At 42.6% G+C, this 16,739-nt stretch overlaps 2 protein-coding genes across 3 annotated transcripts in view; one reads left to right on the plus strand and one right to left on the minus strand.

Annotated features, from left to right (window-relative positions):
* Positions 1-410: 410 nt before the first annotated feature.
* Positions 411-8,504, minus strand: dld (deltaD). Its single transcript, XM_047362531.1, has 12 exons — positions 7,652-8,504; positions 7,232-7,534; positions 6,530-6,590; positions 5,680-5,937; positions 4,327-4,387; positions 4,095-4,225; positions 3,811-3,980; positions 3,506-3,722; positions 3,229-3,402; positions 2,416-3,145; positions 2,076-2,331; positions 411-1,974 (listed from the first exon to the last, which is right to left on the minus strand). The coding sequence occupies exons 1-12, from the start codon at positions 7,703-7,705 to the stop codon at positions 1,969-1,971; spliced, it is 2,421 nt and encodes an 806-aa protein (XP_047218487.1). The 5' UTR covers positions 7,706-8,504; the 3' UTR covers positions 411-1,968.
* Positions 8,505-14,401: 5,897 nt separating this feature from the next.
* The window catches only part of fam120b (family with sequence similarity 120B), a 29,854-nt gene continuing 27,516 nt past the window's right edge, over positions 14,402-16,739 (plus strand). The window contains exons 1-4 of one of the 2 annotated variants that reach the window (XM_047363753.1): positions 14,402-14,486; positions 14,802-14,939; positions 16,233-16,423; positions 16,588-16,721. In XM_047363753.1, coding sequence (XP_047219709.1) covers positions 14,804-14,939; positions 16,233-16,423; positions 16,588-16,721 — 461 coding nt within the window. In that variant the 5' untranslated portion in view covers positions 14,402-14,486; positions 14,802-14,803. Of the gene's footprint in view, positions 14,647-14,801; positions 14,940-16,232; positions 16,424-16,587; positions 16,722-16,739 lie in introns of both variants that reach the window. The other variant, XM_047363752.1, reaches the window with a different exon arrangement.

Here is a 16,739-nt window from a genome sequence, read left to right on the forward strand (position 1 = left end):
TCATAGACAAAAAGAGATTCAGTCACAAACACATTAAGGAACAGAAACACACACATTTGGACTCACATTCAGATCCACACAAAGAAATGACTATGGCCTCAGAGGAGGCTCTCTAAGCGCTCTATGATTATGGGGTGTGTCTTTGTCTCATTTAGTGGTTCCACAAGGAGACAGTCTTCTGCTGTGTCAGACAGATACACACACACGGACACCCACACACACATACACAAGGACACCCACACACACACACACACACACACACACACACACACATCATGCAAACACTTAGTGACGACAAATCCCTCTACCTAAATTTGTTCGGCAACTTTTTACAGTACTTGTACTGGCTTTGCCATCTCCTGTGTTTCTCCAAACAGTATTTCCTTAAAAAATATATTTCAACACCATAGTAGATTTCGTTTCTCTTTAATTTTGGAAAAATATTTCATTTTCCAGTTATAAAAAATGACAGGTTTTGTACATACGACTTTTCTCTTAAATACAACACAGTCACAGTGGTCTCAAGTGCCTAACACATGCATACATACATACGTACATACATACACCATCTGCCAAATAAAAACAACACAACTTAAATTATAATGGACTTAACAAAAACAGCACAACAAAATAGAGCAAAAATAATTACATAATTAAATTAAATGCATACATCTTTCTTTAGATAACAAATAAAATTTAAAAAACAAAACAAGAGATCCTAACCAGTGGCAGGTAGTGTGATGGTGTCCTTGAATTGGCTGATAGCGCAAGACTGGGGCGGGAGTGGGCAGTGTATACATCGACACCAAATGCGGTCATTTACGTCCTCTGTACACACACTCGCACACACACATATACACACACACCTCTATAGTGCAATAAGGTCTTGGCAGTTAAGACTTTATAGCTAGGCCTTGTTCTCTTGGAAAAACATCATCATTAAGAGGTCAGTAAAAAAAGCCAAACTGTCTGTTTTAAGTTGAACAGATGATTTGATACTTAAATGTCATGCATGTATTTGTTTGATTTATTTTGTCTTGTATTCCTTGCCCTTGACTTTTCAGGGTTCAGAGGCCAGTATGGCCCAACAGCATCCATGGTGGATTGATCTGCAGTCACTACTGGAGTTTTCAGTTCTCTGTTTCCTGCTGAGAACCAGCTCAGCCACATCTGTCAGTGCTGTAGAGTTGAAGGTATTCGGCTGTCCTACAATTGGTCCTAAAATTTATATAATCTTGTATGGAAAGTTCTGCTTGAGATTTACAGAATGAATTCCTAAAAATGGGCAGCCTATAAATACAGGTACTCCTACTTTTGCAACAGCTTCATACTCTACTCTCCAGCACTGCACAGAACATAAACAATTGGAAATCCAGGACAGATTTTACACAGCAATGTGAAACCACAGCACATAACAGTACTACAGCAGTACTTTAAAGGTTTTCAGTACACTAAAGGTACTACATTGTTCAATGAGTCGGTACACCACCGTACAATATCATCGGTCAACATCCAAGTCAATGATCCGCTGCTTATCAGGAGAGAACAGTTCATCCACTTATGAGCTGTAAATCTTCCAGTGCTGCAAGGAGACATCAGGTAAGCTCCTAATGAGTTCTCCAGCAGTCTTTGACTGTCTGAATCAGCATTATGTCTGTATAAAGTCTGTACGAGTGCTGGCACTTTATTCTGGCGCTTCATCCATAGCATAGAGTCACCAATAGACCTGCGTCCATCGAAGGCCAAGAAGTTTCTATATTCACCCGTAGCATCACTGTAGTCCTCAGTCATGGCCAAGCAGGTAAAGACTCGGCACTGGTGCCTCAATACCTTGGCTCAAAGTCCTCTAGGAAATCCCAGGGAACAGCAGCAAACAGCAGGAGTAAAACCTCCCAGAAACAAGCCGAGCTCTACTGCTCACGGTTGGTGTGCATGGACAACATCAACCATAGGAATCTGGTATCATCATTATACCTGTCAAATAGAGAGAACAAAGTTTGTGTTAGAGTACAAATGCAGATGGAATGTTTTTTTTGTGTTGTGTCTCAAACTGTTAAAAAATATTGTGTTCTCACCTCTGTAGCAATGATACATTCATCTTTCTGGTCTGATATGACGTAGACAGACTGGTATTTGGTGTCGCTGGAACAGGGGTACCGGGTGTCACTGGCAGTGGGATACCCAGCCTCACTGCTCGACTGGTATTTGAGGTCGCAGGTTGACTGGTACTGAGGATCCCTCGCTGCGTGACAGTTTAAATCAGTGGTTGATTGATCTTTTGTTTCGCTGCATCCTGGTGACTCTGCCACTGGTTTCTTTTCCGATGCATCACTTTGGGATGAACAGGAAAAAGATTAGAAAGACTATCCCCCATTCTGCATGGGGTTACATTGTATAAGGGTGATTCTTGTGTACCTGTTTTGTCTTTTCCTAAATCCTTCCCCAGTAATCAGCTCATCTAGTGGTTCACATTTGTGCTCTGGCTCTTTAGATTCCTCCTCTGCAAATGGTGACAGATCTTCTTGCCGGAGTTCGTGGACCAAGTTATACTCCACACTTGGGTAACGAGGCTTAAAGCCATTTTTCTCAGATCCATTGAGGCTGCTGATTCCGCTCAGGCCCCCAAGTGACCCAGCAAGGTCAGCATGATAATCTGCCTTCTTATTGGTGTTTTTAATTGATGTTGTCATCATTCCACCAAGCTCCTTCTCACTTCGAAGACAGTTATTGGTTGTGAGGTTATTCATGGTCTCTTGGCTGTCACTGTGAACACTGTCGCTGCTGTGATTGTGTCGGGTTTGCAGTTTGACCCGAACATAGACTACTAGGACAGAACAACTGATCAGGATCACAAGAACGAGGAACACTCCGGCACAGACAGCTGTCCATGGGAATCTGCTGTCATCATCCTCCTCAATGTCAGCATTTCCACTTTCTGAGGATGAATATCGCCTATCTGGTCCATCGATGACTGGCTGGGAACCCCCGAGAACTTCTGGTAGGAGGAACTGGCAGTTATTTCCACCATAGCCAGGCACACAGGCACACACGTAGCGTCCGCCACGTTCATGGCAAGTGGCTCCATTATGACACGGGTTGTGAATGCAGCGAGAGATTGGTGAGCTGCAGTTTCTGCCAGTATATCCTGCAAAGAAAATATCAGAGACTCAAAAACTGGTCCAATACAACATAGAAAGACAGTAGAAAGTAGATCAAAAACTGTCATACCTGGGGGGCAATTGCATGTGTAGCTATCCACTGTCTCCTGGCAAGTTCCACCATTCTGACAAGGAAAGGACTGACAGTATCCAGAAATACTGCTGCTAACCTCACAGTTGGGACCTGAAAATCTTTCAGGGCACTGGCACAGGTAGGAGTTCACCAGATCCACACATTCTGCGCCTGTAAAGTGGAGAATTATTAAGATTAGTCTCCCAGTACTCCACTACTTGGTTTAGATGTAAATGTGAAATAGGTATACTGACAAAAACAGACAGAAACCTACTGTTTAAACAGGGATTGGAGGAGCAATGGTCAATTTTCTTCTCACAAGTAAAACCAGCATATCCCAATGGGCACTGACAGAAGTAGCCACCTTCAGGGTTGTCTACACAGCGTCCACCGTTGAAACAAGGCCCATCTGCACAAGTATTGGCGCTTAACTCACAGTTGTTTCCATAAAAACCAAGTGGACATGTGCACTTGTAGCCACCGTCATTGTCCTGTGTTGGCAACAATTGTTGGTTATGCACAAGCATAAGGTCATAGCTGTGCTAAAAAACATTCTTATTTCTTTAAATAGGTACTCACATTGCAGCTCCCTCCGTTACGACAGGGATTTCCTGAACATTCATTGACTTGGATCTCACAGTTAGCACCCGTGTATCCAGGTGGGCAAGAGCATGTGTAGCTGCCTTGACCAGTGTTAGTGCAGGTGGCTCCATTAAGACAAGGCTTGTGGTGTGTACAGTAGTTTAGGTCTGGAAATCCCCAAAAATAGCACTTATGAGGCAAATAGATTAAAAGCAAGCAAGGAAGGCAGGAATTCAATGAGTGGCACAGCATTTTAGTGAATTTGTCAACAACAAACCAACCCTGGTTGCAGAAGAGTCCACCCCATCCCTCCTGGCAGTTGCACTGCCACGGTTGTTGGCAGGTGCCATGGAGGCACCCCGGGTAACGGATGCAGTCATCACAGTAACGCCCACTGAAGCCCACGCGACACCTGGGAATACACCACTCATTTAATATAATTAATTGAAGGGGATAATGATTAGGGTTACCTTTGTTTAGAGACACGTAACAGCAACATATTTTTGGACTTACTTGCACTCTCCTGGTTTATCACAGAATCCATGTTCCTCATCACAGCCAGGAAGACAAATTGCTGTAAAAAGAAAACAAATAAAGTCAGTCAAAGTATGGCAAATTCAAGATTTTTAAACAGCAATTCAAAAAAACTAACATTTACATTGCTATTTGTTTATTTGGTGTCTGAAATGTTTGTTCAGTTATCTATGACTACTCTTTTAGTCTCTCTAGTTCAAGTTTTGGCATGTTGAAGGGTATCATTGTCATCAGGTCATTTGTGACCACCCTTAGATTTTTTGTAGGTGTTACAGATGCAAATTTTTATGAAATATTACCTTTCAGCCAAGCTGGAAGCCATCACAGTTTGGGTCTCAAAACAGGAGAACCAGCCAAGAAGCCCCCTCTTTTAACAGGGTTGCTCCACAACAAAAAGCCCCCAAAACAAAGCCCCCTTTCTCCCCTTGACTGTGGGTCAGAAGTCCCCTTTTCCCACCCCTTGCCTCTGTCCTTAACCTTTTTTTCTTTATTTCTTCCTCCTCCATCCCCTCCCCTACTCCTTATCTCTTCCTTCTCCTCCTCTCCCCTTCTTTCCCTCTCTCCTTGTCCCCCTCCTCCTCCTCCACCTATTCCCCCAGGGCCAGCTGGTCTGTGAGGAGCTAACCACCAGACAGCTGCTCCATTGTCTCCTCTCACTGAGCAGCTGCCCCCTCCACAACAATACACAGCCCAGCTCGGCCAATCACTAGCCTAAGCTGCAACAATACAGGACCCCCACTTGGCCAATCGGGGAGGAGGTTTGGGGGCGAGGAGGCCCCAGTGGTCTAATGGAAGGCACGCGGCGTGTGAATTACTGAGGAGCCACCGCGGCTCATTAGAACGGAGGTCTCTGGTGCAATGGAATAACTAACTGACGCCTGTTGCACACGGGCGCTGCATTATGAGGTGAAAAAAGTCTCCAACAATAAAGAGAGGCAAATGACTGTTGGGAAATTAACTTTAGATAGAGACACGGTTATATAAACTGTGCAGAAACCATAAAAAACTCAAATCCTGTTGTGATGATTAAATACCAGGTTCTTTAGGATGGAAGTGTCTTAGCAACAACTAATGTAAGAATCTGTTGTTGCATTGGTCAACAATATAGGGACTGTGAGCGTGATGTACACATCAGCTTCCTCAGCTAATGACTGTGTATGTCCCCCATTTTATCAATGACAACCACCTGTCACCAGATCCAAATATTTCCCACTGCTTTACCACTGAGCTGGAACAGTCTCCCATCATTTTTATGCCCCTTTCATGGCCTTTCATTAAGATGCCCTACGCAGGCATAATGATAGAGTTTGATTAATGTGCACCCCCACTCACGTTCTGTGCAGTACTGGCCCTTCCAGCCGGAATTGCATAAGATTTCCCCACGCTCGCCACAGGTAAAGTGTCCAAAGGCATCGTCCCGAGGCCGGCAGAAGACCGAGCAGCCATCACCATAGTAGTGCTCATCGCACAAGAAGCGGTAGGAGAAGCGCAGCTCTGTCCTGCTGGCCGTCTGCATGTCCTTGGACCATTCCTCTCCCACGGTAAGGTGCCGCTGTGTGGTGAACCTGCTTATCAATCGCTCAGGGTTCTCTGTAAAAGTGAATCAAAGTTTGCACAAGCTCATTTGATATCACTGTGAAGTTTAAAATGCAAACATGCTGTTTCTGCCATAGAGAGTGGCACCTATATTAAACTTGCTTTCAAATATAAATATATATCAGTTTGAGGGTGGGAATTAAGTGTAAGCTCGTATTGTTTTGTCTTCTTTTATAAATATGAAAGGCTCTTTCAATCACAATTTCCACTTTCACTTTCTATGGCCTGCCTTAATTTTAGAGCAATAAGTGATGGTAAGGCACTACAATGGTAGTGCACGATGCACTTTTATTTCAGGATAATTCTGAAACAAAACATGGGAGTCAAAATTACAATGTATGTTTGGGTTGAGGAAATACTAATGCCTTTTCATGGAAATTACTATTTGAAGACCTTATTTTAAGGAAAGATGCTATCTATACTTTTGAAACATAAAATGCATAAACAAAAGTACAGCTGAGTGTTTCCTGATCACCCATGATATGATGAGATCTGAGTGGAAAAACATGCAAGCAAACAAGGCCATCATTTAACCCCCCTCCCCCGTCTGTCTGTTAGGGTCCAGCCTCCTCTTGCTGTCACCCACCTGTTGTCAGGTCGTCCAGGGACTTGGTGTGCAGAGCTTCAATGATCAGTGAAAACGTCCCCTGAGGAAACAGGAGAGAGAGTCAACAGCTGCTTTACTTGGAGAACCCCCCCCCCCCCCCCCCCCCCCCCACCCCACACACACACACAAACACACAAATCTCCCCCTCACCTCGCCTCCCCTCCAGAACAGCAGAGCACCATTAAGTAAACTTCACAGTCTAATTCTCCTGTTGATTAGAGGCCTAATAAGGCCAGGGTACCTGCTCCTTTTTTCACACCCTTGCTACTATCACACTCTGACACCGGCGTAAAAACCAAAATGAGGCGGAATTTCACGCTGCGCTGCCAATGATGTGCCAACTCAGAGGATGCTAGATTTCCCACCACGACTGGGTCGGAGGGGAAAATCTTTTTGGTGACACCTCCCCTCCTCCCCTCTCTCTCTCACCCACATCCCCTCCCTGTTTTATCTCACCAAAGAGCACAGAATTACTACAATAGCCCCTCTCACACTGCTGACAAAGCCCCTCACAAGTGTTGAGTCTGAGAGCATCTGAATATGTATTCATATATTTTTTCTGCTGTTTCCTCTTTAAATATATCTCACAAATATAAATTCCTACATCGATTACATAAAACGTGAGTATAAATGATGTGATGAGATGATTGTAGCTGTCAGGACATATAAGCAGTTACTCACTGGCCATGTGAAGCCGAAGGAAAAGTGGATTGGGTTGGTGAAACTGTCAGCGTTGGTCTCCGGCACCTGGAAGGAGTTGGAGCCCAGCACGGGAGTCACCGCGCCGCCATAGGTGCAGGGGGGCTCCGGGGAGACGCTCGCCTGATAGTGTTTCAGGCAGACCCGAAAGAAAGTCTTGCACTCGCACTGCTGGTGGCCCTGCGGGTGCGCTGCGCCTCCTGGACAACAGTTAGCGTTCCCAGGTATCCCCTTCTTGTTGAGAAACTCCTGCAGTTTGAGCTCGAACACGCCGGAACACAAAACCTACAACACAAAAAAATGTTGGATCTGTCTGAAACAAGTTTCTAAAGAATTAATTATTTTGGATCAGATTTGATTGCTTATAAAGTGCGCAAAGGAGCCCTCAATTTTGGAACGTACCTGGCAGGTGAGTAAGGACAGACTGACAATCAGGAGCAGACACAGGCGTCCCATTGTGTTGACAGTCCCCTCAACAAGCAGTGAAAGCTCCGTGGGTCCGTGTAGCAACACTCAAACACTCATGGAGAAAGTTTTCAAAGCTGTCCGCTGTGCTACAGTCAAAGCGCACTTTTTACGCACAAGGCTAAAATTTAAGTCACTTTTCCTGCAGCGTGTGAGTCACCTGTCCCTCTGTTCACCCCCCAAAAGTGTCGGACTTTATCTCAAAATTAATCTGACTTTCACAGATACAAGTAAGATCCAGCGGAATAGCCCCTTTGAAGAAATCCAGAATGGGAATATCGGAGTTAATTCCAACTAGTCGTTGTAGAAAAGACGGTCTTCTTTATTTGTTCCAGTTTATTTCTTGTCGGATGCTAAAAAACACACATCCTAAACACAGAAAGCAAGCCTCCGTTCCTCTTTGATTACATGTATCAGTGCGTAAGTCTGATAGGTTTCGTCCCCTGCGCAGGATTTTATACCGGGCCAGCAAGCGAAGGGTAATAAGATGCAAATGAGGCCCTCTGACTCTCTCCGTCCCCTCCTTCCACCACCACCACAAGTCCGCCCCGGGGCCATTACAAAGAAAAAGGAGGAGGCGGCGGGTGGTAGTGCCCCCCTTCTCTCAAGAGGACAGACCAAATGGCTACTGAGCTGTTAAAAGTGCAACAACCCTTCGCTTCCCTTGATGGCTCCCTCCTCCACAGCACACGGAGCCTATTTGCATTCCGACAAATTCTTAAACCTCCACACGAAATCCTCAACTCTATCCGGAGAACTATATGCAGCAGTCAGTTGGACGGTGGCTTCTCATATCTGAGCTTATTAGGGTGAAGTCTTGGCTGGCCTGATGCGGGTTTGCGCGGCCAGCCGGCTAGCCAGCCAGCCATCCGCTAACGACCATCTGCTCCATCGCATTCCTATGGTGTTACCCCGTTTTGTTTTTTTTTTTTGCATGTTCCCACCCACAACTAGTCAATCTGTTCCTGTTACAATAATTTATTGACTTGTTTATCTGCTCCGTGCAGGATAACTAAAAGAGCCTGATCATAATCGTTTGGATGAACATCACATTTTTGCCGGCAGATGGACTATTGGTTTGATTAAGTTTAAATAGAAAAACAAATAGAAAAACATTACTGTGGTTCCAAGAGTAAAATATGGGGTGAGCCTATCAGTTAATTTGTCGCTTTTCAAAGATTTAAAGACAGTTTATTTGTGATCGAAAACGTCTACATGATATATTAAAGCGCATAAAAGTGATAACAGAATTTTACGCCAAAACAAAAACATTACTGCGTCGCGATACCAAATTACGCTCAAGGGCCACAGACCAGCGCACCTCAAATGTTTATTTCCCTTCATGTCTGTATTTCCCTTAAATGCGCTTTGGTATATGCAGTAAAAAAATACTTGGTGGTGTGTCATTCGCGTGGCTGTCATTAAGGGACTTTGTAAGGGGAGGGTGGGGGGAGGATGAGGAGGAGGGGACTCACAGAGGGAGTAAACTTTTTTCTCTTTGTGCTTTCAGCTGTATGTTAATTGGGCCGGCAGCACCTGCTCTCCCACAATAATACAACACCAGAGACCCACAAATGCACACACAGACACACGAAAAGCACGACCGGTTTTATAAACAGTAATCTAAACGTGTATTTAGATATTACAAATTTCATTACTTAGAGACGCGCGCAAGAGATGAAACTTTACAGATGGTCAAAATCTCCTGTTGTTTGCACAAAACGTGACTTGCAGGTCTGTTTGTCACACAGCCGGATGACATCAGCTCACACGGACTCACAAGCTTATTTGCATATGTGTTTTTTATAGCAGAAAAATGCGGGGAAGAATGCACACTTGTTGCCATGAAGTTATTATGAGCTGGCCTCTGGCCCTAAAGCAGCTTTAGATGTTAATGGACCTTTGATCATAACTTATAGTCAATGCCTCAGCATCCTATTATTTTTCTGTTGTGTAATATTTTCATGTGGGTATTTCCACAAATCTTAAGGCACTCTCATTTCATCAGTTAAATACAATACAGATAAAAAAATGCGGTGTTATCAGTGAATATGTGGGCTATGTTCACAAAAACTAAATGAAAGGCTTTAAAGAGAGTTGCTGATTGGCCAGAACAGTTAATTGGTGTTTAGTGCCACACTTGTCAATCACCTCAAGCTTAAGGCTATGCAGCAGAGATCCAGAGAGAGGGCCTCCTCTCTGAATTATTTATTTATTACTGTGTTGGCACACCAGCAGAGCTCACTGAGAAACAAATGCGCTGCATCAGAGTACTATGCCACTTATTATGTCTACCAACACACACACAAGTTCTGTGAGAAGGAGGACAAGAGGAAAGGAGGGAGCATTAATCAACTTCTCTAGTTAAAGCTGCTCTGCATAGCTTCAGTGTTTTGGTCTACAAACAAGGCTCTCGTTCACAAACTACAGCTAACATGTGGTCAACTTTCAGCCTGCCATGTCAACACATACAGTGCTGATGCAATATGTATGAATACTTTTCAAGGCAATTTAGACAGAAAGAAAGAAAGAAAGAAAGAAAAAAAGAAAGAAAGAAAGAAAGAAAGAAATGTTTGGGAATGGTGAGTTCCACGAAAAGTATATAATTTACCCATAGTCACAAACAGCTAACAGCTGACATTATACACTCTCAGCCCACTACGTCACATACAGTGCTGAAACATTTCTTTGTGGAAGCTGCAGTCCTGTTGCTGCATGTAAGCTTGATGACCCTGCTGTGGATGTCCAATATTGTTTTGTATCTGTGGAGTGGCTGACTCAAAGGCCTTTAACGTTAAGCATTGACGCTATTATTCTTGCCTGCCAGTCTTTACATGTCTACCCCTGTTGAGCTGTAGGACGCTGCTTATTTTATTTTACCAGTTGATTTCAGCCCACATGTCAATAGTCCGTAGTGCTCCTTTGGCATGGTGTAAAATCCATGTCTTGAAGCCTTTTATTTAAACTCAACAACTTTCAGAGTTCTTCTGTGCTCTTTCTACCCCTCTATGTGTTAGACCAATACCTACTATCAGTCACTCATCACCATGACATGGCACACATTTCCAGATTATGGCAGCAAAGCGTGACTGAAAGGCATGTGAGATGACCCCCCCCCCCCCCCCTCAGTTCAACAACGTAGACCACACTTTTTTCCAAAACATGATTTATGTCAGGAGATTGTGTGTCTTAAGGAAACAGCATAAACTCCTCCCCTCTGATGCCTCTTCTTCTGCGTGCGTGCATGTAGCTACGTGGACGCGCGTGAGGGATGTTGGTAAAAAAATTGTTTAAGTGTAGGTCTGATTGTTTAATTAAAGTGCTTTACTGTTGTCTATCTGCGTGCGCGCGCGTATGTGAGAGAATAGCTGCGTGTGAGCGCGTGTTTGTCAGTGCATGCGCGCGCGCAGCGGGAACAACAAAGAAAGAGGTCTCGCGCCCCGCCGCCCATTCATCTCTTTCTCTTGTGAAGTAATTCCCATTGATTCCTATTGAACGGCGAGTCGCGAGCCCCTCAGGGGAGAACTTGTGATTTGTGAAGGGTCGCGAGGACAGTACACGCCCCTCCTCAAGCCCCGGCCATCTGCTCACCAAACACCAAAACACCGACCAACCAGCCACCAAATGTCTTCTCTCATCACTATCTATCTATACTGCTTCCCTTAGAGGTTGGTCCTGCTTTTCCTTACAGCATTTTGTTTCTCCATCTCTGTGTGATCTCTTTTATTTCTCCGTCTAATTTCCAACAGAAGAAGCCAAGGACCTCTGCGGGTGAAACTGCTTGCCTCCAGAGCCAAATCACAGTGGTGGCATGCAGAGGCTATGAGGTGGCCATATGGCCCGTGAGTGTGTGTATGTGCATGCCAAGAAATGGATGGATGGCCATCGTGGGAACCTCCACATCATCACCATCACACCAACTACACACACATGCACATTGTTGCACATATAGCACGATGGCCTTTGCTTCAGTCAGCTGTAAAAATCAAAGTTCAAAGGGACTCTGGACTGCTCTGATTCAGCATTGCTATCTGTCTTCTGGTTCCTATGTTAGAACACTCATTTGGATTAGCTTTATACGGAAGTGTGATATTTATTTAATGTCAGAGCCATGATGGTTATGTAAAGCTGAACTGAGATACTCAGTCAGACAGAAGTTAGAAATCATTGGCCACTGGAGCATCTCTTTTGAAGACCTGATGTCCTCAATTAAAAACCCAACAACTTTGAGTAAATCTAGTCTGTCAGTTTGTTACTGAAGGCCATCTGCAGCCAACAGAAATGTTGAATAGATCGATAGATCGATAGACTGATCGATCGATAGATAGAAACACGATCTGCACCCTGTCCATCTGAGCCACAAATAAGAGATTTTAAAGAATATTAATACAACATTTGTTAGAGTTGTCATTTTATTTTGAGATTTCTGTCCTCTTAAGGTACTTAACCTCCACTATGTAATTTTCAAACTTAAACTCTGTGTTGTTTGTGGGGATATTCCAGTACCTCCAAAAGGCACTACCTTAATAAACCAATCTCAAGAAATGACATTAATCAAGAGTAGGTGGATATAGATTATGGGTTCAGGGACTTGTTAAGCAGGGACTGATGAAAAATGCGTTTTTGAGAAGGTTCATAAGTAACTTGTTGATTTTAGTCAACAACCTCAGTGACTTGATTTATTAAATATAACTTTAATATATTATAGAACTTCAATTATGCTGAAAATATTTAGCATGTTATATGTAAATTCTAGTCACTGTTTTAATCAATACTCATATCCTAGAACAAAAAGTTTTGATAATAATGAAGCTGATGAGCTACTGGATCAGTGGCACTGTGACTTTTAGAATTTGAGATGAACTTAAAATAAGCAGACAAATCCCTCTCCCCTACATTTTGAACAAATCACACAATAGCTGCTCCTGGAGATCCCTGACCCGTCACTCTCCAGGAGTCCTTGGCCTTTAGTTTGAGAAACAGTGGTCTTCAGCAGCTGGATTAGTCAGGCCAGCTGCCCACAGAGACGCCGGACCCTGGACGCTGACACCAGACCCCCAGGGTTTCTGCTATCAGGCAACCTGAGGGGATCTGGACAGCGCTTGGTGTGTGAGGCTGCATGTCTGTGTGTGTTGCTCATTCATTCAGACAACTGTTGAGCTCTTACAGATTTGGGCAGCAGTGTTCTTTGTATGAGTGTGTGCATGCTTGTATGGCCTATTCTTTCTGGGGGTTAACTGCTGATCCAGTACAATTGGGAGGTGCTGGGGGTAGGTGGGGGCTTGGAGTGGGGCTGAGGGCAGTCGTGTGCTCCTGGAACATCTGCCTCTGTTACTCCCAAGTCAAGCTTTGGTCAGGACAGGAGGGGAAAGGAGGGGAGGTGCATGGAGAGGGGAATCAAAGGGGATGCCATCGAAGAGGAGAAAGAAGAGCAAGTGTATGAGAAGGAGGAAGCTGAAAAGATCTGACATGAATAGGCAGCAGACCCAAACTATGAGAAATGAGAATGAGATGCAGGATTATGGAGTTTAAGCCTTGCTCTGGACTGGTCACTTTGTAACATTTTTGGGGGGTGGTGTATGAATGTATGCATGCAGATGTGTGCAAAAGCAGGTGTCCAGTTTTCTTGAGCATGTGCAAATGTTTTAGAAGCAGACGATCATATTCAACATTGACACACTGTAAGCTTAATGACTTGGAAATTAATGATGTGAAAATCAGATTTTTAGAATTAATAAATGGGTCTACCTTTTTAAACAAATTGAAAAATGGATCTGCTCTCTAAGGTTAAAATAAATGAATAAAAAATACTGCAGAGTGATTGATCCTCATGTCTTCAATGAATACAAATTTATTATGAAATTATACCAAAACCTGAAAATGTAGAATGATATTAATGGTTCAATCACACTTTTTCTTGTGACTAACACCTTTCTTTGATAAGCTTTTTGGGAAGAACACTGGTTGTTTAGTAGGATTGTTCAGTCAGTCCATGTAGCATCTGGCAAAGAACCAACAGATGCTGACAGCTGGACTGACTGCCAGCATATGTTCCCTTTCTTATTATTGCTCAGTGCAGACAATAGAATGAACGGAATGGGGTTGCTTTATGTTGAGAAGGTAGACCTAATAGCTTCTGACTCCTGAGAGGAGGACCCCTCCCAACCCCATGCTCTTTGGGTGCAATTAGACCCTTACTTACTCTTGCCTGGAGAGGTATTATGAGGACTGACTAAGCCCACAAAAGTAGAATGGTTCATTCTCATTCATGACACTTTTAAAAAGTGTATTTGTAATTACGTCTGTACCTAAGCACTGTTGTCAGTTATATTTTCCACCGGCACTGAATATTAACTAACACCTGTTGTCTTGACTGTTTTTGACAAACTATTTCACAAAGATTTTATCTTAACAGAAAAGTTTTAATGTGGTGTAACCAGTGGCTAAAAACTTCCACAAATATTTAGGTTTCATTTGTTGTGCAGGAATTATTCAAACGTTTAGTTCAACAGTAGATATATATTGTGGTGTAGTTTAGATGTTTTTAAACACATATTCTGCAAGATGATCTAATATTTCTTATGTGGAATTTACCAAAAAATAAACTAGATTAAAATGGCTCTATTACTAAGTATCACCAGTAAAAAGAAAGAAAGAAAGAAAGAAAGAAAGAACGCGTTGACGTCACATTTACGCACCCGGAAGTAATCACAATTTTCGTTATGTAAACACTGCGCGGAGAAATACTTGACAGGCACCCCGAATTTTCACAGTAGGTTTTACCTAGTTTACCTCTTAATGGTGAAATAATTTTCGCAGACTCTCTTAAGTATTGTAAGGACATGACACGCAGCTGTGAACAGTTCTGTGACCGGGTAAAAATAAGGCTGAACGTATATTTATTCTCATGCTGTCCTGAGCCTTAGATTAAGGTAATCGTCCTACTATCTGTTGCTACACAGCAGCAGAGAAATGCATGCTTTGGGTTTCAAGTCCTTCATTGTTTTAACATGACATTAACAAGAATAGCATATTCAGAGCACACACCTGTTTCCTTTAGGGATGTCTTTGTGTTTGTGCTCTGCAGGGATGGGTGTAAAAGGTCTGCAGAGCTTTGTGGAGCGATGCTGTCCAGAAGCTTGTGTGACAGTGAACCTGCGAGAAATGGCCAGACAACATGTCGCCAAAAACCAGCAGAGCTGTACATCCACCGCTAACATCACCAGCTGAGTTTCTCTGTGTTGTCACTGTGCCATTGGCGAAAGGATTTAATAGTCTGACCTTATTTTCACTGATAATAACTCTGGGTCAAACTGAGGGGTGATGCATCTGGTCATGTGTCAGGTCTTTGCTGGACTTTATTTTCTATTTCTCGACTTTTAGATACTGTTAAAGTGGAGATTTTTTCTTTGTACTTTACTTTATTAGTTTATTCCCACACAATGCACATCAAAGTGAGAAATGGCCGGTTTTAGTCTGATATCTCTGAAAATTACATTATTTTGTTAAAAAAAAAAAAACACCAACCTTTATCTGTTGACTTTATTTGTAGACACAAACAAAGAAATTCCCCAAAAAATTACTGAAGATGCTGCTTATGTTGAAACAACTTTTTAAAAAAACCTTTAGAAAGCATGGGGATTTATAGTTTAACCATGGGATCAACCAGTAAGACTTTTCCTGACTGATACTTGTTTTGGTTTATTCTTTTCAAATAAAGGAGAAAAAAATCAGCTTCAGTCTTTTTTTGATAGGGGGTTTCAGTTTAAAATCCAACAAAGATGAAGACATTATCTCCATTTATGTATCAAGCTATGTCTCTATTCTTCAAATAATTTCCATTAAGCTAAAGCACATTATAGCACATACTGTTGATTGTTGCATTTATAGATTGAAAATGGTGTACATTAGATGTCTTTAATAATGGAAAAAGGTTTTTATTGTTTGACCTGTCGATCACTGATCAGAGCTGATCAAGGGAAACTTGTGCAATTGACAGATAACAACAAATATAAAGAGAAAATGATGCAGCAGTGAACACAAGTCATTATCTTCAAATTACCTCAAATTAACTATAATCACACCTCAGCCGGATAGTTATAGTTAACACTATTTATTTGTACACAACATCATGTAGATTGCGATGCACCTGTTGTGCCATTTGTTTTAAGATAAAAACAAAGACCATGAATGTAAACACTGTGAGATGTATCATGGAGTTATTTATCTGGCATCTTGAAACTCAAGTGACATGACTAGCTTAAACACAATGTGATGTTTTAATTGTGAAAATCAAACTGCATTCGGTTGTTTAATATGTTTGGGCACTATTTAGTGATATCATAATGAGATATAAACACTTTAATAAATATGTACCTGTTGTTTTGTCATAAACTTAACTCTTATTACTGATTCAATGTTTTATGTTTCCAAATTGTAAACTTAGATACCTAAACATTTCTTAGGTGGACTTTGCTTTGGTTTAGCACTTACATTTTCCTATTTAACTGTTGTGCAGGTCCCACACTTGTTGTTGATGGCATGTCCTGCCTATGTCATTGGTACTCGTGTATGAACTGGGTGTGTGGAGGCCAGTGGAAGGAGTATATTGATGTCCTGAAGAACTGGGTGGAGGCTTTTACCTCTGCAGGCATCGAATTAGTCTTTTTCTTCGATGGAGTCGTGGAAGAGCAGAAGAGACCAGAGTGGGTGAGGAGAGACACTGATTAGGTGGCTCAATTTAGCTGCATATGTTAAGTACAGGGAACATGCCCTGCTCATGTTTCACTTATATTAAGCGGCTTTTACAACTATTTTCTTCAACTAAATACAATCCCAAGATGTTTTTAAGCCGCATGGCGTCTTTTCTACAGGTGAAGAGGCGACTTAGGGTGAACAGGGATATTGTAAAAATATTTAACCACATTAAAGAACATGGAGAACAGCCTGGCAAACAGCTGTCTTGTCTGCCATCTGCTCTGGCAACATTCACCCCTTTGGCCCTCAGGTAAGCGATTCCCTGGCT

This window comes from Girardinichthys multiradiatus, chromosome 4 (genome assembly GCF_021462225.1).
Source record: "Girardinichthys multiradiatus isolate DD_20200921_A chromosome 4, DD_fGirMul_XY1, whole genome shotgun sequence".
In the NCBI taxonomy this organism is placed as follows: Eukaryota; Metazoa; Chordata; class Actinopteri; order Cyprinodontiformes; family Goodeidae; genus Girardinichthys; species Girardinichthys multiradiatus.

Coding starts and splice junctions, on each gene's coding strand:
- dld (XM_047362531.1), bottom strand. CDS start 7,705: ATGGGACGCCTGTGTCTGCTCCTGATTGTCAGTCTGTCCTTACTCACC. Junction 7,535..7,651: donor TGTCCTTACTCACCTGCCAG/GTACGTTCCAAA, acceptor TTTGTGTTGTAG/GTTTTGTGTTCCGGCGTGTT. Junction 3,981..4,094: donor TGGACTCTTCTGCAACCAGG/GTTGGTTTGTTG, acceptor GGGGATTTCCAG/ACCTAAACTACTGTACACAC.